The sequence below is a fragment of the Lethenteron reissneri genome, chromosome 23 (assembly GCF_015708825.2).
Source record: "Lethenteron reissneri isolate LAM-NWPU_2019-01 chromosome 23, ASM1570882v1, whole genome shotgun sequence".
NCBI lineage: Eukaryota > Metazoa > Chordata > Hyperoartia > Petromyzontiformes > Petromyzontidae > Lethenteron > Lethenteron reissneri.
Window position 1 is genome coordinate 22,414,020 of NC_083801.1, and position 24,662 is coordinate 22,438,681.

The 24,662-nt window shown below is 50.1% G+C and overlaps 1 protein-coding gene across 2 annotated transcripts in view; it reads right to left on the reverse strand.

Moving 5' to 3' along the window:
* The window catches only part of NCKAP5 (NCK associated protein 5), a 264,077-nt gene that overhangs the window by 233,819 nt on the left and 5,596 nt on the right, over positions 1-24,662 (reverse strand). The window contains exon 2 of one of the 2 annotated variants that reach the window (XM_061557707.1): positions 11,643-11,741. In XM_061557707.1, the coding sequence (XP_061413691.1) occupies positions 11,643-11,726 (84 nt within the window). In that variant the 5' untranslated portion in view covers positions 11,727-11,741. Of the gene's footprint in view, positions 1-4,308; positions 4,353-11,642; positions 11,742-24,662 lie in introns of those variants that run through there. The other variant, XM_061557713.1, reaches the window with a different exon arrangement.

Consider the following 24,662-nt stretch of genomic DNA (forward strand, 5'->3'; position numbering starts at 1 on the left):
GAGCAAATAAGAATTAAGGACAAGAGTGCGGTTTAATGGCCATGTTGTTACATGTTCATTCTGGGTTTAAAGGCCAGAGGTCACTGACCTGGCCGACTCAAGCAAACGCTCAGAAAATAATTGGTTAACAACCGAGCACCGCTAATGGCCAGTTATCAGCATAACAGTGGGGACGCCACTCACAACAAATCGGCAAACGCACAATTGAAATGCGTAAATACATGAGCGGGGAGAAGGCCGTCCCATCTGCGTGCCGAGCGCTTTGCTCCGAGGTCAAGATAGCTTCCTTGCAGATGAAAAGATCTTCTGACAATAGGTGACGTGTTAAACGCCTCCGTTCGCGCGTCGCCTTCGTTCAAGGGGGATCCACTGCGTTGAGTTTGAAGTGGTTTATTATTGAACTGATCATTTCTCTTTGATGCCATGTTTACATTACAACGACGCAAGTGAGCGAGGCTGGACATTTGTTACCGCGCACTCTCACGGGTCCAGTCGGTCAGGGACGTGCGATGAATATGCACTTATTCCAATTAAGCTAAATTTAGGGTGTGCGGGGCTTAGATGTTGGGTTTGGCGTAACTAACCGAAGGGTCTGTGAAGCACCACTCACTTTACCAGATGAACGTGCGGCATTCTGCCCTGCCACCTAAACATACAATTAGGCTTTAGTTCCGCAGCATATGGAGCTCCGTGAGCCATGTTTTCCAGCAATATCTGTTTAAACAGGCAAAACTCTGAACCCCGTTTTGTGGTTTCCGGAGTCACATCAGCAGCCACATGTTCTGCTGTTGAATCAAACCGAAATGATTGTTCAGATATTCTACCAATGATGACTGAGTGCAAATATATAACACAACCAGTATGCAAATACGCACTTTGTGGCAGTGGGGCATTTAATGACTGTACTTCTGCATTTATAAGAACAAAACAGACAGCAGGAGGCATACAAATTACTGTTTATCGGAAGGTTATTAAAGCCCTAAATCACGACCCCACGCCCGCCCCACTTGTGTGTCTAATGCGTTTGATGCGATCAAATTAAAACGCCGCTGTCTGACATATCGGGGGGGGGGGGGGGGGTAACAGTTGCAGCTGATAGGCCCGGTGCGTGTTTTATTGTTCGGTGTGAAAATGCGCCGAGAGTCAAATCAAACCGCCGCTCTGCGGGCACCAGAAGCCGAGCTCGCGGTGTCCGCCTGAATGTACTCGCAGTGTCTGTGTATGCCCACAGGACTGACCATCGCGGTAATTAAACCTCCATCCAGCGGAGAGAAACGGCCACTGCGGGGATAGGCCACGCACAAAGGGGAGAAAGGATGTGCAAAGCCGGGGCCAGACCCCTCCTCCATCGATGATACCCACGAGAGCGAGACCCCTCCTCGCTGACACCCATCCCTGTTCTCCCGCACGGCTTCCCCTTCGCAGCTTATCGCTCCCTTCCTCCAACACCCCCTCCCCCCTCTTGTTCCCTGCTTTGCATCTCGGGTCGGAGGAGCACAGATGTCGGCAGGCGCCCGACAACAGCCGCCGCCGCCTTTTATCCGAGGGCGGCACTGCGCACTCGCCAACAGCCGGCCACGACAATCGACTCATCAACGAAATGAGGCCCCATTGTCCTGCCACTCGGGGGGATGCCCCCCTCCCCCGCACCCTTCCCCCTACTCCACACGTCCACGCCGTTTGTTGGGCCCTGCTTGGCCCTGCCATGACTAAGTGGGTTTGTTTGTCTGTCGATTATATGGACCGGCCACAGATACATTCTGCTCTTCCTCGCCCCCCCCCCACGCTCCTCGCCCCACACCAATACAAAAGCAGGGCTTGGCAGTGCCAGCTGTGGCTGGCAGAGACGACCCAGGGGTACAGATGGGCGAGGCGGCGGGGTGGAAAGAACACGCGGCGACAGTGGAAAACGAATTTAATAAAAAAAAATGCATTCACGTAACACACAAATGTGTTACGATGTTAATGTGTACGTGCATACTGTGTAAAGTTCTGTTTAAGTTGGCTACAGGACTAATATATGCGATATTGATACATTCACGTATATATTATAACGAAAACTTAAGAGCAAAATTATAAGGAAGTGCTTTTTTAGTGCTGCATAAGTACCCATCAAAGGAAATGTCACCACATGCATTATGTCGTGTGGTGACATTGTGGTGATTTTCATTCAAACCACATTACTACGGCGCATTCACCTGGAGCCTGGAGAGTCGGGGGAGCTCGCGAGTCAAGAGATAAATGTCACTTGTATTTTAGCGAAGACACAAACCTCCTTGCGCACTTGTTTCATTACGGAGACGATACACAGTCAGAGCTGAGCTGCTGTTATCGACGACGGCTTGGAGTCATCTCGTCGTATTTAAAATAACAATCCAAAATGTGTGTTTGTTTCCCTTTCAACGTTCCTCCGCTTTGCTGAAAACCCCGAATCCATCGGCACACTGGTGGAGGGGAACGTTAAAAATGCACATGATGACTGCACGACGATCTAACATAACAGAAACGAATCATGAATCATACCGGCGGTCAAGGCCCACGTATAAATGTAAGTCATTATTGACGGTGCAGCGGTTCAAACTATATTTGGAACAAAGAGATTTCAGTTCATGCTTATGACTAGAAAAATCCAAAAGCAACCTGTCACATGTTGCTTTCATTCTCAGGCTATATGCAAAAATGTAATTTCCATCGTGAGTGAACCAATTAATTCAACTGCAGTGGAGTGTGATGCAAAGGCCAATGAACAACGAGCAAAGGCCGCCTGCTACCTGTCACTTCGATAACATTATAACACAAATCATTAAACTCAATATATGGAACAAAGACAAAGATCATCCGGATAGCCTTAACAGACTGTTGGGGCAAGTGCTGTTAGCGATTACCTATGAAAACCGACACGGCGCACAAGGGAGTGGCTGGCCAGCACCACGCCCGTCCGCCTTTGTATCCCCAAGTTTTGATATTTCACACTTCACCAGATACTCATTTTAGACTGAGCGGGAAGTCGGTTTCGTAGCGCAGTGTCCTAACCACTGGGCCGCCGCTCCCCGTGAAAGAAAATGTTTGACACGCATACATTATTAACACAGACGGTGGCGAAAGGAAAAAGAGACGTAATGGAGAACAGCAGAGCGATTGAGAGGAGTAGTTGACGCGCGACGGTGTGTGGCTTTCTAGCTGCCCTGTGCTGATGCTGCTGCTGCTACTGCTGCTACTGCTGCTACTGCTGCTACTGCTGCTGCTACTGCTGCTACTGCTGCTGCTACTGCTGCTACTGCTGCTGCTACTGCTGCTACTGCTGCTGCTACTGCTACTGCTGCTACTGCTGCTGCTACTGCTGCTACTGCTACTGCTGCTACTGCTACTACTGCTGCTGCTACTGCTGCTACTGCTGCTACTGCTGCTACTGCTACTGCTGCTACTGCTACTGCTGCTACTGCTGCTACTGCTACTGCTGCTACTGCTGCTACTGCTACTGCTGCTACTGCTGCTACTGCTACTGCTGCTACTGCTGCTGCTACTGCTGCTGCTGCTACTGCTGCTACTGCTGCTGCTACTGCTGCTGCTGCTACTGCTGCTGCTACTGCTGCTACTGCTGCTACTGCTGCTGCTACTGCTACTACTGCTGCTGCTGCTACTGCTGCTGCTGCTACTGCTGCTACTGCTGCTACTGCTGCTGCTACTGCTGCTACTGCTGCTGCTGCTGCTACTGCTGCTACTGCTACTGCTGCTACTGCTGCTGCTACTGCTGCTGCTGCTACTGCTGCTACTGCTGCTACTGCTGCTGCTACTGCTGCTGCTACTGCTACTGCTACTACTGCTGCTGCTGCTACTGCTGCTGCTACTGCTGCTACTGCTGCTACTGCTGCTGCTACTGCTGCTGCTACTGCTGCTGCTACTGCTACTACTGCTGCTGCTGCTACTGCTGCTGCTACTGCTGCTACTGCTGCTGCTACTGCTGCTACTGCTGCTGCTACTGCTGCTACTGCTGCTGCTACTGCTTCAGGGTGAACTGGAACGCGCTGGCGAGCGAGACAAAGACGAGGCAGCGTCGCTGTTCCCCAGAGCCACACGATGACCCCACGACGATGACAACGACGGCGATGATGGTGATGAGGATAAGCACAAGACGGACGGTGATACACGAACCCTCCGCACGAACAATGGTCCATCGAACACTTCTCTCCAAACCAGATCTTTAACCGAAGGTATTTATAGGAGCCACCAGAGAAGCCCGGTTCCACATACGTTTTAAAGCAATAAACATCGCGAAGCGTTTCACGAAAACAGCAGTTGGATAATTACCTGGAAATTCGCTCACCCGCACTGCTCAATGCATTTGGGAGGAGCGGATATGTGCAAATGCACCTCCTCCGTCATCCATCAGTGGATGGACCGAAGGATGTACGTTATTATTATAATTATTATTTTACAGCTGTGCACTTATCACCAACAGAGCCCAAAACGAATAGCCCTTTTCATTACATCTATAAAGTACAGTACAAGCAGGCTCCAATAAGTGCCCTTTAATGCGTTTAAATGAAACACGTGGAAAGGGGCCACGGAGCCTGGCCGGGCCCACAGAGTGGGGTTTTACCCCCCACCCCCCCCCCCCCCCTCGTGCCTCCTCCTCCTCGTCCTCTCCACACACTCTTCTTACCCCTCCCTCCGTCTTCCACCCCTCCCCATGCCTCTCTTCAACTTGGCAGCGCGGTATTATTTATTTATTTGCCAAGCTGTCGCTGACCCCGCTCTTTGTCTGGCACACTACGAACGTTTGTTTTACCTTTGCACAGTGCTAACCTTTTTAATCTAATTGGCTGCTTTCTTCTTTTTTCGTAGTTTATTCATAATGCGAGTTATAATGTCATTACAAAGGGGTTACTCATCGTCATCATCATCACCGTCATTCATCAGCTGTTCTTTTATCGCAGTGTCTGGATGCGAAGGCCTCTCGGCCTGCTAACGCCACTGCCCAAGAGTGAGGCCCAGGAGTGAGGCCCAAGAGTGAGGCCCAGGAGTGAGGCCCAAGAGTAAGATCAAAGCGTGAGACCAAAAACTGCTTTCCAATTTGGCAAGCCGCACATGCTGCGTCGATATACAAATAAGAAGCGCCAGGATTCCTCTCATTCTAAAAATTCCTGGGTTTTCCACCATAACTCTTTTTAAATTGCATTTCGGCGAGTTATATTTATAATGGGTTTTTTTTTGTTTCGTAAACGACCCAATATTTATTTCAACAGTAGGCCGATAAAATACAGCTGCCACCTGCCATTGTGCTGCCGCAGTAGAATGGCACGTCCTATTTTAATCTCAAACGCAACTCGAAATTCCAGCCGGCTGCAGTGATGGCCACATTGTGTCTCGGAGCACGCGCCCCCATGGCACCCCTCGTGCCCTGCGGCGCCGCCCAGCCAAGACGCGGCCGAGAGCCAGCGGGGGCCAGCATCGCTCAACGGAGGCCCCGAGTGATACATAGAGTTACCGTACATCCGCTTGCTGCCCTGTCCCGGGATATCTGCCTGGAGTTTTCGGCTTGTACTTTTTTAAAATCATGGCTCGTCTCTGGCTCCGAGCATGGTCACAGACGCGCTCAAGATTCCCATGAGCCAAGCCTGAACCAAGCCATGGTTGCGCCGCTCATGCTCCATTGAAAGCAATTAAGCTGACTATATAAAAAAAAAAAAAAATTTACCAGGTAAGGGCCACTGAGCTATATAGCTCTTTTTCAGAAGCGATCTGGCAACAAATGATAACTCAACGAAGTCGCTTCTCAAGTGGAAATTTATAGCAGCCAAATACTCTCAACACATGTTTCTAAATGTGGAGAGAAAAACCGGAGGATCTGGAAAAAAATCCACGTGATCAATGGGGAGAACATGCAAACTCCAAATATACAGCAGCAGGCGTCAGGATCGGGATCGAACCCACGACCTCCTGTATACGAGGCGAGGTAGTTAACATCTCATCGCCACCGTGGCGCCCAAGCGGCTCAAGCCTGAGCTGGGCCACATTCGAGGCCAGGCCAGAGCCGAGCCGTGATCATGAACGTGACCTCGAGTGTTGTCCCAGCTGCGAGTGGGGTTTTCTTCAGGCGCTCCAGTTTCCTTGCACAGAAAACAAAAAGTGCTCCAAACAAAAGTGGAATTGGCTGTGACCAAATCGCCCCGAGTGTGCCCGATCACGTCAGATTTTGGAAGCTAAGCCAACTTGAGCGTGGTTATTACTTTAGGAGTTGTAGGTTTGTCCTGCAAGGTAGCCAGGAGATGGCAGTATAGCAACAGGCGCTTAAATCCATCTGTGCAGAGCTTTGAGCGTTACTCCCTGATAAGCATGATGGGTTTGCTCTGGGTTATTTGATATTCTTCCACATGCTAAACACTCACGCATGGAATTGGCCAAACATGCAGATGCAGGACCCTCCTGGAAGAGTCTTTAGATTCAGTGAGGCTCTGTGTTAATGAACGACGTTATAAAAAATATTATTATTCAGAGCTAAACATTAAAAAACTGAGCATCTTGAAATAAGAATTCAGAGACTCCTCGAGGCATTCATATGTAAATAAATAACTCTTAAAATACCACGAGAAGTGCAGTGGGAATTTATTTCATATGGCAAGTCATGGCTTCTGTTGGCCTGATTGTATCAAGACATAGACAAAGATGGACGTGGGATTAAATTTAGCACGAGACTGAGGTAAAGACACCACAATAAGGGCACAGAGACTGAAACTGAAAGAGCGAGGAGGGGAACCGTCAAGGCACGACTCCGGTACCACAGTCGGAGTCCCCAGCTGAGACATGGCTATTACCGTACTGGTGCTGCCATGTTCACTTACTCACGTTTCTGCCCCAGCACTGCCCTGGGCTACTGCATTCATTACGTTAACTACAGCCACTCGACAACAACATCAGCTGCCGAGCCGAGGCCATGAGCGACGCGTGGGCGCTTGTAGCGCCCTCCGCCCGCGTGCACGGCGCCCGGAGCTGTGAGCCTGAGCGACCCGCGATGGTGGTGGTGGCTGTTTATTTAGGAACACGCGCGCAATTACTGTGCCATGTATTTGTTTTCTGCTGAATTCGGTGAAAAAATAAATCTATTCTGACTTTAATTTAAGAAAATGAAGCACGGGGCAGGGCCAGTATGTTTTTAGGATGGAATTTTAAGCGTAGGCAAGCCGTCGCTCAGCAAATTGTTTTCCAATGTTGTAACCCCTGGCAGAGAGGTATTTATAAAATTCTAAATGCATAAAGATTGGGCTTCAAAATAAGCCAAACAAATTTGAGCTTGTGCAATACTTGTGGAATGTTTCATTATACACAGAGCTGTATTCAATATTGCACAACACGAAAAGTGAAAAGTTATCCTCTGTTGTGCAGGCTGGAGATTGTGACAACTAACACGACGCAGGATGTAACGACAACGCTAAGTGTGTCAATTCTGGCCAATCCCATGTGCCATCGTGCAGTTCCAAGAAGGGAACGTCCATTGTTCTGTAGCTCTATGCCGATAGCACGGCCGCAATTCAATTGGTAAAAAAGTAAAAACACAAAAAGGAAGCATGACGTTTGTAAGACTTCTTTTTCTAAGCAGAGTGGCCCAGCGTGCTTCGTAACCGTCGATATTAGCACAGGGAGCACAGGTGCGGCACATATTGCGTATCCGACAAAATTGTTGCAAATTCGCTAATGCGCCGCACAGACGGTGTGCGATTTCTCTTCTGCTACATTCCGGGTCCATTCCCAAATCCCAATGCCACACTTGGCCGAGCGGGTGAATGACAAGCGTGATGGCCCCAACTCCGTCTGTCCAAATCCACACCCACGACCCTCCTCCCCCACGGAGCCCCCCTCCTCGACAGGCCCCCACCCCTCCTCACTCTTGCCCAACCCCGGCGCCCTACCGCCACCCACTTGGCCTACGCCGGCACCCGCCCCCACGTCTGCCAACCTTGAACGGCCGCTCGGAGCGTCCTTCACGGCGCGGCTCCAACTCGCCTCTCGGCGAGATCAGCGGCGCGTCAAACGAGCCGCCGCACGTGATGTCCTCCACTGCTTCACTACCTCCCCCCCACCCCCCACCCCCCACCCACAGCGAACAGCGCTGGGCTGCTGCAGCTCTGTTATCGCTGGAGCAGCGGAGGGAGGGTTGCGCGTGCTGAATGTGTACAACATGTTTCGTCTCACTTACGTGCCCCCTTCACTCGCAGCCTCCCACCGGTTGGTCACTCCCCATCGCAAGGCTCTGGTTTCTCCGCGCATTAACAGTGCCGCATTGCATTACAAGCTGCTCGATTCTTCTACCGATCGTCATCAGACGTGATCCATCCACTGCTGGATGGAGGTCTCCCCAAGCAGTCCCCGCCTCTCACGATCTCTACCTTTATAGATGCGCTATTGCTATTTAATGACGTGAAAGAAATTGTTTGGAATATTTATATATATATTTTAATCCACTTCCCATTAAAATCAATGCACTTCCAAAGTAATTCCAAATTCACCGCACCATGTTCTTCTAAAACATTTTAATATTTCACTCAAACCTCATGGGGTCATCGAATTTTCATCAAAATCCCAGACACCAAGCACCTGCCTGTTGGACTAAATTACATTCTCACCTTAACTGCTTGCACAGTTTGACGGTGTATATAACACCTACGGTTTACATAAATAATAAGCAAACAGAATTGTGGATTACTCTAATAGCAAACATGCTTAGCATCAAACCCTGCAGGCAGTGTGTCTTGACAGATGGGGCAATTATCTATGAGAAAACTGTCAATTGTGTGCACAATCATTCATTCCTGATTATGAGTAACAGCGCCGAATCTTCTAAATCGAGGTGATCGTTTTTGCCGGGTTTGCTGAAAATGCCCGTGCTCTCCATGCTTATCCAGCAATGCAATCGAGTCGGTGGACACGAAGAGCTGATAGAGAATGCACGATTACGTGGCAGAAACACAAAGCTGGGGCATATTAAAGCACAGAGATATGAAAGCGGCCAATTGCTTGAAGGCATTAAAAACATCAGCAACGGAAAGAGGAAATTTGAATTAAAAAAAACACGTATATCTGTAAATTGTATGATAGCCATTTCATCATTGCATTGAAAATACCACCAAGTTAAGATTTCGGGAAAGCGATATTTAAATGATGGCACAAACACATTTTTGGGGCCCTCGTGCGATGAAAAAGCAATTAGCGGCTGCGATGGAGCCTAATGTTTGCGCTGTGAAGTGCGGCGATGTGGTGGCAGTTCAGAATTCAAGGGCATCGCGTGCACGCGCGCGCGTGCGTGCGAGCGAGTGTGCACGCGCGCGTACACACTCACGTGCACACTCACACGCACGCGCGCGCGCGGTCAGCACGCTGCACTATGAACACGGTCGACCTGAGTTTGATTCACGCTCACGGCCAACATCGGTGACAAATATATCTACCGGTCCCGAGCTTGCCCTAGGTTGGCTCGGCGACAAACGAGTACATGGTGTGGTGTGTAAACATAAGCACTGGGGAGACAAAGGCGGCCGGGCGTGGTGCTGGCAACACCACCCCCATCGTGTGCCGTATCATCCTTCGTAGGTTGCTCGCTAACAGCACTTGTCTCAGTAGCCTGTTGAGGCTACGCGGGGGCTCTTTGTCTTTGTGTGTGCACACGCGTTGCCTTTGTGACCCCCGATGTTGCACGCGCACGCGGTCCCCCAATCAGCACGCTCCCCTCCCTCCCACATGGCCACGTGCGCCATGGCAACACGATCAGCAGCTCTACCGCGATTGGTCCACACTGGCCTGCAGACAACATAGGCAGGTTTTTTTTTATATCATAATAATTATTTGTATAATCACTGTCAAATCGCTATTATTACTGGTGTGTTATTATTATAGTAATTATTATTTCAGAATGATTGTCTGTTGCTGACAATTTAATTTTGCACCCATTGTATTTTTGTTTGCGTTAATTGTATTATTGTTACAATTGTGTGTATATTTTCCAGCCTCCTACCTATTTATTCATATTCCAATATTTGCGTGCGTGCGTGTTTTATCTATGTATGTATGATTGCAGGGCATCTCCAGCCATTTCATACCAGTTCAGAATGCAGGGGAGTTCATTTGCTCGCCCATTCTCGCACGTCTCCGCTCACGCCGCCGTGCAGGGGCCGCACGTGGTGGCTTCCCGTGATCCAACTACACTCGCCTCTTTCTGGCGAGCGTTTCACTTGGTTTGACACGCAAATTCGTGAAGCGTTCACTTGGTTTTGTTCGTTGTATTGGTGAGCGGGAGGATTGGGAAGGGGGGTGGAATCCCGTCAGCGCCGACACTCGTCACACGCGCCACCAACAAACAAATTCCGCCGTACGTGAAACGCGTTAATCCCCGTGAAGATGTCACATGGAGCTCAAATGTGGTGCCAGGTGCCACAGCCCCTGCCAACGCCACGGTACCAGCTCTCTCGCTCGTGACGTGGTCGTCGTTGTGTGGTCCACCCCTCTCCCAAGTTGCACGGCCCGTGAGCTCGCGCACTTGCCGGCCGACAACGGCCCTGCGCTTCCGACCGCACGCCAACGCGGGCACGACGCGGGCTGTGAATGGTACGCGGTGGAACGACGGTGTTGTGAAGTGAAGATGTGTCCTGCCCTAACCCAGTTGACTCTTCTTAACCGGATGGATCAGACGATGTTCTTTGATCCATGTGTGACTCTTTCTGTTTCTCAGTGCAATTCTCGATTTTTTTAAAAATATAATTTCAACTTGGAGCGCCCGACACAATATTCGCTCGCTCTGGAAGAGAGAGAAAATGCGCAAGGAACCACAAACACGCCGGCAGCAAAGACAGCCAAGCAGTGAGCCGGCACCAACAATTGTCCAAGCCTCATGGTCCTCTCTCTATTAAGGTGCCATGGGCCAATTAATGAGTGTTCATATGCGAGAGGTAATCGGAGCACCCGGATAGAAACCCACGTGGGTGAAGGGGGCTACACTCTATCCCACACAGATGGAACAGATGGAGTGTAGTCTGCACTTTGCTGTATTGTCCTCTCGTATCAAGCCACGGTATGGAACTTCGACACCCATGGGAAGGGAGTTTCATAATATCTGTGCGACCCACCAACCCTCACCTCCACGGTGCTGGCTTGCAGCTGCGCACCTCCAGAAACTGTTTCTCTACGCACTTTTGTGAAGAAAGTGACCCCTTTCTGGCAAAAAATCTGCCACTGAGGGATGGAGATTATGTGACAAGACCTTCATCCAGCAGTGGACAGATCATGGCTGATGGTGATGATAATGATGATAAAACTCACGAAATATTAAATCGTGTGTGTTAGAATAAATGTTTATGGAATGTTATTGGTTGTGATGTTGTACGGAATGGGTTCACGTGACCCGTGCAGCCACTCGTGTTACGCTGCGTTCACTGCAAAGTTCATGAACCGACAATTCTTCAAATCGCCGAGGGGGGGATGGGGTAAAAGGGCATCGGGTGACTTGTTCCACCCCTAACCCACAGTGAAAAGAGAAAACCTGAAAAGCAACAACAAAATTCGACTTCCAAGCGCGGTTTAAGCACGGAGGGAAATGTGTGTGCGTACTGGCGGCCACTCACACCGCCTGGGTCACCTGGCGGCCACTGCCTTACCTGGCTCTTGGGCAGCAACCCTTTCTTGACCACCGACTTGACAAAATCCATGTCTTTGCACTTCCCAGCCGCCGGCACGGTCATTCCACGCACGCTAATCTGAGTGCAAACAAAAGCAAACGGCGCATCAATACTCACGCGAGGGTGGCGACGCGGAGCGCGTGCCAACATGCGAGTCACGTGACAACTTTATTCCTTGGCTTGCGTGAGTAAAAATAAAATGGTTATCTAGAAAAATGCTCACCGAGTCTCAGGACCGAAGGTTTCTGCTTGGGTGTTTGTAATTCAACTGTTTTGTGTGTGAGTTTTTTTTGCAAGTTGGAATAAAATATTATTGGTGGAGAATCCCGCACACATTGAGGGGGTTAACAATGAAAGTCTGCACAGAGAAGCCTGCGTCGTCTTGTGGTGACTCCTGCGCAGCTGTTTGGTCTCGCGCACACATCACCATGCCTCTCGTTACCGCGTGACCTTCCAACCATCCTTGCAGGTTGCCGGATTATAGGAATGCATAACGATCACCACCGCCACCACACCCAGTCAATGAACATCGGCACATGAGACTTGTAAAAGTGACATGGCAGGACTTCATGATGAAAACAGCTCCCAAGTGCCATCAAGAGCGTGCTGTGAGCCCTTGAAGTGATGGGAGACCCTCCCTATCTATAGCTCAACACGTAATGGTTTAAAGGTTGTGTTTCATTCATGTTTTATTTTTCATTTGTATCGTTATCAGTTGCTTGTGCATTCCAGCGATGATGCAATTACTTGTGATCACATCCCTTCCTATTGACCTCTCCCCTTTCTGATTGGCCACGTTTGTATATAAATTGAGGCTCAAGAAATGCAAATTGTTTGTGGAAGAGCTGCACACGATGGGATCAGGGACCCGAGTTGGATCCCAAACCACATCCACAAGGTTCGTTTCTAAGTTCATCGTCACCTCTGAAATTGGATACGAATTCCAGGCTGCTCGTGAAAGCCACTATCATCTTTAATGAGACACTTTCAAAATACATATTAAATGCTTAATTAGTCAAAACACACTCGCACAATAGCACGCGTCAAATGCTATTTATACGCCAACTCGGATTTAAAGCTACTAGGATTATGAGACCTTTTTTCCGCCAAAGCTGAATTTGTGCCCAGCCATGTTTGGCAATGTAGCAAGTAACATGCTGGAGCACATTTGTAAGCTTAACATCTGGCCCTTAGGGAACACGAAACCTTGGATTACTCGTAAAGTGCGCTGACATTTTTGGCATCGGTTGCCGCTGGCTCTCCGCTCGCAGTTTAAGTTTGGGTAACTTTCCCTGTGCGCCCTCTCGCGTGTTTTTGGTTTTGACATCTCAAATTGCGGCAGTTGGAAGCTGCGCCTCGCGGGGTGACTCCGGCTCGCTTGGAAAATGAGCCGGCGGAACCACGAACAGACCCGGAACAAGCGAGGGGGTAGCTTGTGAGTTGATACCGTTGTTGGCTGCACAGTAGGGGTTTTCATGCATGGAGTAGTGCATATTTAAAACATTAAAACAACATCGTCATCACTCATCTGTGTGTAATCAGTATTGCCTTGGGGCAGTTTTTTTTCCCGGATAGGACCTCCCCGGCTCAGCACTTGGGTATCCTGCTGATGCAACTCTTCATCAAGGGGCCATGTTCAAGCCTTGCACAAGACGAATACAAAACACAAATGGCCCAAGGGCTTTGCCTTCTATGCATCCTCAAGTGAAATTTGTCTTCTTAAAGAGATCAACTTCCCACAGTGCACCGGAGTTCAGTCACCGAGCGTGCGGATGGCCTCCTCACTCTGCCTCCAGTTCGCTGCAGAGGGAACATATTTTTTTCACTGCGGTATAATTAATTACCACTCGCGTCGGTTAAGGATCTAAAAGCCACCGTATCTGGGGATGCTGCACAAATATGGGTAAATGTGCTCATCTTCAGTTTAGGGCGTCGGGGCAGTTTGAAGATTATATTTTTGAACAGAAAAAGTGGAACAATGTTAGAATTGCAAATCGAGATATTTCAAAGACAGAGTCGATCGTAGGTAGGTGAGACGAGGGGGGGGAGGGTTATCTTGCTCCAAATAATAACGCCAACAACACGACGGCTTTTAAATTGTGCTGGCCCAACATGACCCAGGCTCGGCTTTGTCGCAGGCAAAGGTGCACTGATACATCACGCGATACACGCACCGGGAACGCGGAAAAGCGCAATGAGAAATGGAGGCCAAGTTAAAACGCAAGCACGCGCATACACGGTGCACATAGCAGCTGCGGCTGCCATGGTTATATCGCTGCTGAATTCTAGCCTCCACAAATCCACCGCCATCTCTCTCCGTGGCTGTGCAAATGAATAATCGGCCGAGCCCCTGCACACGAGCTGATTGCATTGCTCCGTCTCTCCAGCGGATGTCCTCTCGGACGCGTCCCGTTCCTCGGCTGCCGCTCGGTCGCTCAACCCTCACCAGCGGCGGTGTGCCCAAGCCCGTTGACACAGCGCTCGTATCAAAAACTGCAAATGCATCTTATACAAGACAACAACAACCACCCCCTGAGACGTTCCTGATTTCCCACATTTATTATGTAAATACGGAAATGCAATACAATTCGGATGCATAAAGCGACTAAAGTCAACCACATGTGAAGACGTGTATAAAAGTGGGACTTAAAATTTAAACGACAAAAGTGTAAAACGCACGCACAGCCCGTGTGCAGTGTGCAGAAAAAACCATCAGAATATCCTGAAGAAATGCATTGTGGTCCTATTGTCTTAGATCACAAACAATGTGGGACAATGAGACCAACTGAGAGCAGCGACGGCGATGGAGTGATGGACAACTGCGGGCCGGTTGCGTTCTCGTGAGGACTCGTAACCACGGTCCGGTCACCAAAGCTCGCCGCTACAAAGTCTCCCCGCTGGGAAGCACACATGCGGAGTCCCCACATCCACACCATGCAGCCCATTATTAACTTGGCTCATGCCGACGGAAATCGCGCGCTGTCATTTACAGATGTGATAGTGGGACTCGTTCATCACATTGAAAAGGAGACTGCGTAATGTGTATTTGGTGATTGTAAATAATGGACCATGACTGGCAGAGCGTAGCAGCGAGGTCTTGAGCCTGATCTTGAACAGCAGTGGGGAGTTTTAGACCCCGGAGGCAGCAAAGGAGAAGAATCAATGTCCCACAACACTATGGCATGTCCGCTATTTTACATGCTCTTTTAACCTTGGATTTGTTTTGTTCCGATTTGCTAACCACTGCTCAACAAAGTTTTACAATCAGGAAGATAAGGGGCATGTTTGCGTTTATATTTGTGGATGTTTGTGTTTGCTTGTGCACAGCCACAGAGTTTACCGTGTCTGATATCACCAGAACGAAAGTGTGGTACGTGTACAAGGGTTAATGTTTAACGTTAAACTTGACTCTTAAAAATGGTCTGAGAGTATTGGCAAACAGAGCCACTAATGTGTGACGATGTCAATTTTAATGACAACAGGAGAGATATAAATGTGTCTAATATGTGTCTAATATATTACAAGGAAAATGTGTAAGATTGTTTAATGTTAAAACTCTGTTCATCTTCTTGTAAACTATATTATACATATTTTAGATACACTATGTATATAACCAGCCTCACTGATTATCAAGAATCATCGAGGAGGTTCATGTATTTGGATACTTGGCCAATCCGATACATTGGAGGCGATATGAATCAAAGCTCCACACAGATGGACTTGTATTGCCATCTCCCGGACACCTCATGGCCCAATAATGATCATAAGAGTATTTGTATTCATTGACTCAGACATCCCAAATATGGCAACTCACCATTGCTCAAAACAAATATGACCATTGAGCCTCCATGTTACACGTTACATTCGCTGCAAACAGTGGCATTTATATGATCCAACACACAACACAATTTCACGCAGACACGTAACTGATAAAGTGGCCAATATTACATTTTCTGAAACGTGTGGCATTAAATAAACAACAAGAAGAGCAGCAGCAGCATCGCCGGCTCAGCGACGCCGTCCTCACCGCCGGGACTGTGGCCGTGCCGACTTCGCGAGGGCCGGACTCACAAGGCCACTCCAGCACCACCGCTGGCCTACCCAGCAACGAGATAGTTTCACTTTGTCGCTCGCGAAGGTCGACTAAGAAGACGTTTTTTTTATTATCATAGTTTAAAGAATTTGTAAAAGTAAAAAACACTTTTCAAAGACGTAATTAGTTTTATCTAAATATAACCGTGCAAGGTCGAACTGAGGAAGCCGCGTGGTGTTCACCCCGTATGATCGGCACTCGAGTGTCACGACGTTTACCTTATAATGTATAAATATACACATACACACGTTATAGCATTTAATATGACCCAGGTCCTTTCATTTTGGCGTGTTTCCTTTCAGCAGTGATTCCGCTACAGCCACAGGGCCCATGCATTCTGGCACGTAATCAGTCACCCTTCCCGGGGACGCCACATGCAGACAGCCAAGCCACAGCAATGTTGGAGCGTGATCGTATCCAGGAGGGGGCCTCTCTCCCACGCCAAGACATCGCCATTGTACACACACACACACAGCGCTACCGGTGATAAAAGCCATCCACAATGGCCAGGCAACCTCAGTTCGGTCAAAACACAGCGTATCCATTCAGCTAGCTGCAGCTCCCACCAGCTCGCATTCTCCCACCCTCTGCGACTGCACCAAATATCTGCAGCCAGCCTCGGCGGCCCCCGTCCCCCCAACCTGCCTCCCTCTGAGTCCACTTCGCCCTCCTGGATATTCCCACTCCAACGCCCCCCTCCCGTCTCACTTTCTCACAAACCTTAAACCTCACAATCCCACCATCACGGTCACGAATGCCCCCCAGGCTTAATCCTGTGCTGGCAATCCCGGTCTCCTTGCAGCTAATCCCTCCTCCTTTTGTGGGCCTATCAATCTCGAGATGGAGCATTTTAGAAATAGAGCTATTATCGGGTGTTTTTCCATCTTAATAAATAAATGAGAAACCACCGGTGGTGCCCAGCGCTTGCGTGGCGACGGTCCTCAGAGGGCCCTGGCTGGGGAGTTTGGGTGGGTGGGTGAGTGACCGAGTGTGCCGCGGCTGTGATTCCCAAAACGAGAGAGCGTCGAATTCCTCTCCCACGTGTGTCCCATTCCGGCTGGCCTGGGGACAAGCGATTATGCCGTCAGGGTTTCCGCAGCCACCTACACCCCCCCCCCCCAACACCCCCCCACCCAGACATCCAGGAACCGCCTCTCGCATAGCCGTTTCATTACCAGCAGAATGTGGGTGCTCCGCTAAACGCTTTCATATGCAACGTGGCTGAGTCACACGTGCCTCTGTAATTCTCCCAAATAATTGATCTCAACTTGGTGCCCTCTCAGTCACGGCTGCGGTGGGAATCTCATGGATGTGGTCCCATTGTCCACAGAGGAAGCACGATGATGATGGCGCCACGCAAGCTGCAGACACTGCCACGGTCCTCTTGACCCGTCGGCTCATTACAGCCGCTCCTGCTAATTGGCGATGACATAATTAAAGAAGTTATAAGTGTGGAATATGTTTTACAACAAACAAAATGATGTTTTGAATACGTGCCCAGCAGCGTTGAGTTTAAGTGAGATCATTGTTTGGACAAAATCGGAGCTCATGGGCCACCGATAAACTCCCTGCGCAAGAGTCGGCATGGGGCTGTGGGCAAACAGGGTACCAGCTCACCCCGGCTGTGTCTGATCATATTGGATCTTGAAAGCCAAGCAGCGCCGAGCCTGGCGAGTATTTGTATGGGTGAGCACCAGGCCTCCACCAGCTGCTGTAGACATGGAGCTGTGAGGTATCGAGGAGATGGCAGTGCTGCGTCATTCCCCTTCTGTGCTCTCTCTCTCTAGGTACTCTGGTCCCCCCCCCCAACATGAAGCCACACACTCACTTGTAAAGTTTATCAAACAAACCAAAAGAATGTTGAGACCGAGTGAAGTTTTCCTGGGTAAAATACCGGTGTTGTGCCCTAATAATAGCAATAAACACTACAGGCAACAAGCAGCCGTCGACCCCCCTCCCTGTGTGACACCGCGAGCCCCCCAGCGTGGAGGGATGCTTTAGCAAACGGCCTCGTGGCTACGGGCACGGCCGCCGCACCAAACACGGCGCAGCGTGCACACAGCCGCAGCGCTCAAAGAGTCCAGGACTGCAACGGATAAACGTTGGTCTCCGAAAAGGACAGGCGATGATGCAACCCGTGTGCTTTCCAAGAAAAATGTATCAAAACATTTTTCAGAACACCGCTACAACGTAAGCACGAGAGAGTCCATAAATTCAGGGCAGTAAATCACTAACACCCGTAATGCTTGCAAATTGTTATTTGTAAGACACATTAGGTAACCGTGGAATGCAGGCTGCAGTCAATAAACACACCGTGTGCCCGCCCCGCCGCACGTGTGGATATAGTCCAGCCTCGCCGAATGAAACTAAACACTTTTAATGAACATGGAGGCATGTATGGGGAAAAAGGTTTTAAATCAAAAACACATGACTCTACCCAAATGAAAACACCAAAAACAGCGCCGTAATTTGTGTTCCCTCTCTCTTTGTTCCCAAAACATTCCGATGACATCAGCGCTCCACAAGCCGAACAAATGTACGTTTCAACATTTCACAGCCTGAACCCCTTAGATATTGAAAAGGAAAGCTCGATAATAAACACAACCTCTTCGCCATCCGCAGCCAAGCGCCCTGATTGTCTTCTCCAGCTGGAAGCGGGCAAGCTGCCTGCTTTTGTGGTGGGTATACAATGAGATGAACCAAAGACCTCGCGATCAGGCCTATCGGTTTACACCATCGCCCAACATTCAAGAGATTAGGCCGGGATTACATTGCCGAGTGTATATTATTATTGCACTTGGCCAACCCTGATATTGTACAAAGGGCATCGTTGCAGCACGGTGCATGACGCCCAGCCGAGACAGAGGGGCACAGGAGAGTGGCGCGGGGCACTTGAAATCCCAAACATGGGCCACCTAAGTTCTTCATTTTGGCACAATGATCATAATCTAGCGTTGGTACAAGCACTCCGAACACTTTGTGATGTGTTTTTTTAGCTCTCAATATTCTCCACTGATTAGGCTTCGATGATGGGCACGAGGGCATCAAGCTCACGTTCGATTTGTCGGTTCTACCTCACGCCGTTCAAACTTCGAAACAGTAAGCAAGCAATAATAATGGCAACTATTTACCCAGAAAACCCTCACTGAGTCTCAAGACCCTTTTTTACGATAATCCTGCATTGGGATGTTTGGCAAGTTTCATAAATGAGTGCTTGACCTGTACGTATGTCGAACTTCTTTCACATCGTACGTAGCCAGCCGTGATAATCGGAGGTGCTTCATGCGAGGAGGAAATCAGAAGACCCAGAGAATACCATCACGTAAAATAGAGAATCCTCAGCAATGCCATCTCCTGGCGAACTCACAGCCAAAGAGCTACTACACTGGCAAGTGCTGGTTGTCGTCCATCCAAGTGTTGACCAGACTCCACCCTGCTTCACAGACAACATCTCATGAGATTGGGTGAGTTGGGTAAGTTGGTCAGAGGCATTTTATTTGAATTATATTTACTGTAACAGTAATTTATGTTGGCTCGCTCTCTACCCTTCTGGAATGCTCTTCCTTCCGATATTAGGAAGAAACTGGAGCTATGCACTTCTAAATATAAATACATTCAATTGAAATTATATCAAATGGAAAAATGAAAAATTCAACTTTAACTGCTTTTTGTGTTTAGTTTGTTGTCTTTATCTCGCACCTCCGGTTAGAACGGTAGCTACATACAGTGTGAACGCAGTTTAACATACATGCACATACTACCCAACAGTCTAAGACATTTTTTCTGGTCGGGAAGACCAGCCATCTCTGATCCCATAAAGATCTTGAACATGGACACCGACGCTTCAGAATGTCAGCTGCACCACAGCGATACATTTACGCCGTGTGTAAGCACGTGCGTGCATGCGGGCGCGTGTGAGATCCTCTAGGAATAAACACACTCAACAGGATGGATTTCCATCCCATCATTTCCAATGCTATTCCAAGCAACAACTCAAGAAGATTGCGAGGCCTGCACTGCGAGCCAGGTTTATTTATTCAGATTATAGAGTAGCTGGCTTTCCAGGATGGGGCTGTCGCGTAATTTCCTGGAATACGATAATCGTGATTTGTGTAATTAGGACAAAGTTTAGGCTGTCGGTTATGAAAATGGGTTTAGGCAGAGCAAATAAATATTTACATTGGCGAATGTCGCTGCCCCTGGTGAAGCCGCTTCCCGTCAGTGCACCTGGGAAGGGTTCGACATTGAGCCGTTTTGGAAACACCTCCTCTTAACCGTTTCATCGAACGTTCATCTCCCAATTGCACGTGCTGCTACCGCTGGTAAGGGCTGCGGCTCTGTTGTTTTTGGACCACTCGCGCCTCGGCAAAAGGGTGTTGAATGCTGTACCCTTTAAAGCCCGCACATGCCAATGCAGCAATGTCCCCGCTGCATCCGCAGTAAAAACCCAAACGACATTTTAAGATGAAAAAAGATCATTCTGGCCACCTATAAGGTGTAAAGGAAATGGCACAACAGGCAGTGTGCTCTTCAATGTGTCTGTGTGGAGCTTTGAGCGTCGCCCCTCTTGCATTAGTGGGATTTTTCTGGGTGGTTTCCTCTGACATAGAGGGAAACACTCACTCATGGAACTGGCCAAACCTCGCAATTCAGATGCCTCCTGAAAAATCAAGGACATTATGATTTAATTTTAAAAAAATGGGGCAGACGATAGTTGATTGCGGCAGCCAGCCCACGCCCAAACAGCTCCTCTCCACTGACATTCTGAGAGCCGAAATTATTGGATTTGTGGCTAGGTTACGTTAACCGGCATGGCGGCAGTGTGGGGGGCGGGCTGGGGAGTTATCAACCCCCTCGTTTCCATGGGGGTGTTTAATCGAGGTGGAGCTGCGAGCTCATTAGTTCACAGCGTGAGCGCAAACACAGGCTCCATCAGAGCCGTTAAAGTGCCACGGAACCCGGGGAGGGTGCAAAGTAAACGCTGGGGGGGGGGGGGGTCTTTTGACCTCACGTGCAGCTGCAAAACCGCTCGCTGGACACACGGCATTGTACGGACTTAGACACAGGGCCCCGTATCGGCCTTGAACAGACTGTTGGGGCAAGTGATGTTCGCGAGCACCTATGAAGGCTGGCACGGCACACCAGGGGGTGGGTGGCCAGCACCAGGTACTCATTTGAGGCTGAGTCGATCAAGGGGAGGCCTAGTTCAGATAATCGCCACTTGTGTTGGCCGTGAGCGGGAATCAAACTCGGGTGGCCGGGTTTCAGTGCGCAGCGCGCTAACCGCTACACTACCGCTCCCCACACACACGCACGCGCGCAAAGACACAGACAAGACACACAGACACACACACACACACGCAGACACACACACAGAGACACACGTGCAACAGACACGCACACGACGGCAGCGACGAGCAGCAAGCAAAGCCGCGGTCCTCAAGTTCACCCCCTGCCGCCCCCTGCACAGTCACGAGTCACCCGGCCGGCCCTTCGCCCTCCGTGTGCGTGAGCGTGGAAGGGAGTCGGCCTGAGTTGTCAGCGGTTTTTTTTCTAGGGGGGCACAGCGATTAAAATAACGCTGAGGAGGAAAATCACGGGAATAATTTGTATTGGCTAGAGAGGTGGGAGGGGGGGGTACACAAGGGGCAGTGCTAGATCGGGGCGCTGCGCTGCTGTTAAGAGAATTAGCAACGCAGCTGATGAAGGCGGCCCTGTATTTGTTGATTTCTGGAAGCGGGGTGGACCGTATCCCGTCAGGGGAGTTTTAATCAACGAGAGAGTACCGAGCGGTGTTGTGAACGATTCAGCAAAGCCAGCGTTAGATTAACCCGCGGGAAGAGGGTCACTCTCAAAAGTATGTTTAACCCAAATATTTATTTTAGCATTAACTTAATTACAGCTATTGTTTATACCATTAGGAAATTAATACATTCCTCAGTAAAAAAAAATGGTTATACACGGCATGGGCTGCGCATAACTGCCGAGTTACTATAAAAAAGAACAACTTACTGCCGTGTAATAACAATATTTATTAGCCAAGAAAAACACGACGGAGCTTCATTTGGCTGCGTTTGTTTCATAAGCTTATTCTGGAAGCAACCATTCGCATCACAACACTTAGCTCGTGGCCGCAAGCCAACACATCTTCCCAACCAAGCGTCCCGCAACATTCGTGCGCGTGTGTCCTCTTTCTCATCCGCCAGCTCCGTTGAGCTGCATGGAACTCATAAACAATCACCGGGCCGCCTCCTCACTGGGAGATTGAAATCGCCGCCGTTAACCGTCGAGGGCTAAGTTCAATTGTCGCTCGGTCCACAGCGCGGCTCGTTTTTTGTGTTAATTCGTAAAGAGCAATCGCGTCCGCGAATTCGCCTCGTCTCAAAGAGAAGTGAACGGCGATCGCTCGCTCTTTCGCTCACTCACTCGCTCCCTCGCAACCGCGTCAATGCGGACGAGGCTGTGGCTGGAGCCGAGAGCCACGCAGCCGCCGCTGCGCGACGCCCTTGGACTTTGCGGCGTCCCCGTTGGACCTGAAGAGTCGCGCGGTCACTGCTGTTAATGAGTAATGGCGCCAGCACCGGGCACCCCAGGTTTTGTCTCGGCCCACGCAAGCGCCCTCACGTTGCAGTCGACCTGCCGGAGCGACCCCCTTCCCCAAGCAGCTCTTCACCCTATCGAGCTGCCCGTGGCAAAGTGCAAAGGGGCCCCTCACAACAGGCAGCGTCCATGAACCCTGACCCCAGCCCGCCCGCAGAGCACGACCGAATGCGGGGTACGGGCGTGCGTGGCGTGAGACGTCGGTCTGACTCCGAAGAACAGCGGGGGCTTGGGTGGCACGCGTCCGCGGTCGGGACGACGACGGCCAGGGGTCGAGACTAACGACGGAATGGCGGTCAAAGGAGGGAGCCATGCCCGAAAGCGGCCGTCCGCCGCGGAGAGAGATGGAGCGACGCGCCTGGCGAACTCTCGCATTGCACGTTCGTGCGAGTTGGCGACGGCTTTGGGGGAAGCCTTCATCCAGCAGTGGATTGAACACAGCTGCTGCTGATGACGACGGCGATGTGTGGGGCGGTGCGTGTGCACGCAGCGTGTCGGGCGTCACGGTGCCCTCTGGGCGAGGGGGTTCTGTTTGCCGTCGGGTGGCAGCGGAGCGGGGTCCGCGAGCGGCGCGAGGTGCCCTGCCGCGTGTCGCCCCGCCGATTGAGGGCCCGGGGCCACGTGGGTGGCTGGCGAGTGGCTAATCTCTCAAATTAAAACGAGAAAACAAACTCTGTGGCCAGCGCATTCCCCGGGCGCTTTAGAAGAGGACAACAGGCCCCGTTGTGTGTCCCCTACGTCGGAATGACGGCAGGTACAAACACGGTGGGCAATGCAGTCGCTGCTGGACAGTGTAAAGTGTACACAATAACATGCTATTCGGATTTATACACACATCTACATTTAAATCGATCACAAACTTTCGAATTCCCCTCAAGTGGATGCTGTATCTCAAAGGATTCACAATAATAATGAATAACAATTATTATTCACTGTGCAAACATTTAGCAGTCCACTGCTGCATGAAAAACTCCAGGTGCGCGTTTTGCTCATGGAGAAAGTGTCCGCGTACTTCAGCACAGGGCTCAGTGCGGGTTGGTTAAGTGGTCGCTTGCTGTACCCGTTCAGATACCACTCGCCACTGATGTCAGCCGTGAGCAGCAGTCGCCCTGCATCGGAGCACGCTAACCTCTGCACCACTGCTCCACCCACAGAGGCTTTAAGCCTGCTCGCAACGCCCTTTGCTTGACTGAAGATGGCTATTTTAACATAGAATAGCCATTAAACAGTTCGTTGTTATCATCATCATTGTCACTTTACTGCAACAGCACAGAAAGTGAGTCTCAAAGTACAAGAACGGCAACAACAGCAGCAGCAGCAACGCGATGCGTGATGCGTCTACGGTTGTGAGCAGTGCGACCAACGCCGTTCACGCTGCCCGCTCGTCCCCACGGCGCCGTCCGTCAGTCGGTGGCTCCGTCGTTTCGCCCACGACAGCAGGAGGGGGGCTCCCCCTGCTGGCTCCGCTCTCCCGAGTCAGGAGAACTTCACCGGGAATGTGATCGAGTTGGCGGCTCGCCGACAAACAAGCCGCGGGGCTTCCACGGTCTCGAGAACTCTCGCGCCCCGCTCTGGCTGCTGAGTCGCCGCGGAACGCGAGGTGAGAAGCTTCCATAACAAAGGGTGGAGGGGGGGGTTAGATCGCGTAAATATAAACGTGTCGTTAAACCCACCACCACCCGACACAACCAATTAGTCAGGTTTGTCACGTTAATAAAACATGTCAATTACTACTCCAACACACCGGTGTGTTGGAGAGTAAACCCACAACATTGACAATTTGAGTTCCGTGACGTTTCGCTGGCGACTACAACAACAGCCAGCTGCATCAGGCGACTAGCCAGGATTGTGAAGACAGTCTTCTTGTTTCTGTCTTCAATAGAGTAAAGGTGATGTCGCCACTGTGAGCCTATCGGGCGCGAGGACCAGAGAGAGGGGAGTTGAAGTCGTGATATCAATGACAATGGATCACAAGGCCCTTAGCGAGGGACTTTAGCAAGGGACTTGTGAACGGTGAACCCAGAAACCTGGGCGGAGGTGATGGCGTCGAGGCGAACGATGGGGTGGCAGCCAAGAGGAGGCAAGCACTTTCGAGAGGTCACCGTGGAGATGGAGTGATCAAATTAGGGCGTGTCCAGGTGCCAAATACGTTTATTTTACATAAAAAAGGTTTTTGGATTAGGTCGCGTTATTTATAAATGTGTCATAACCCTCCACCAGCCGACACGGCCAATCAGCAAAAAAGTGTCACGTTGACAAAAGACAAAATAGTTCACTACTTTAGCCCACCGGTTTGTTTAAGGGTG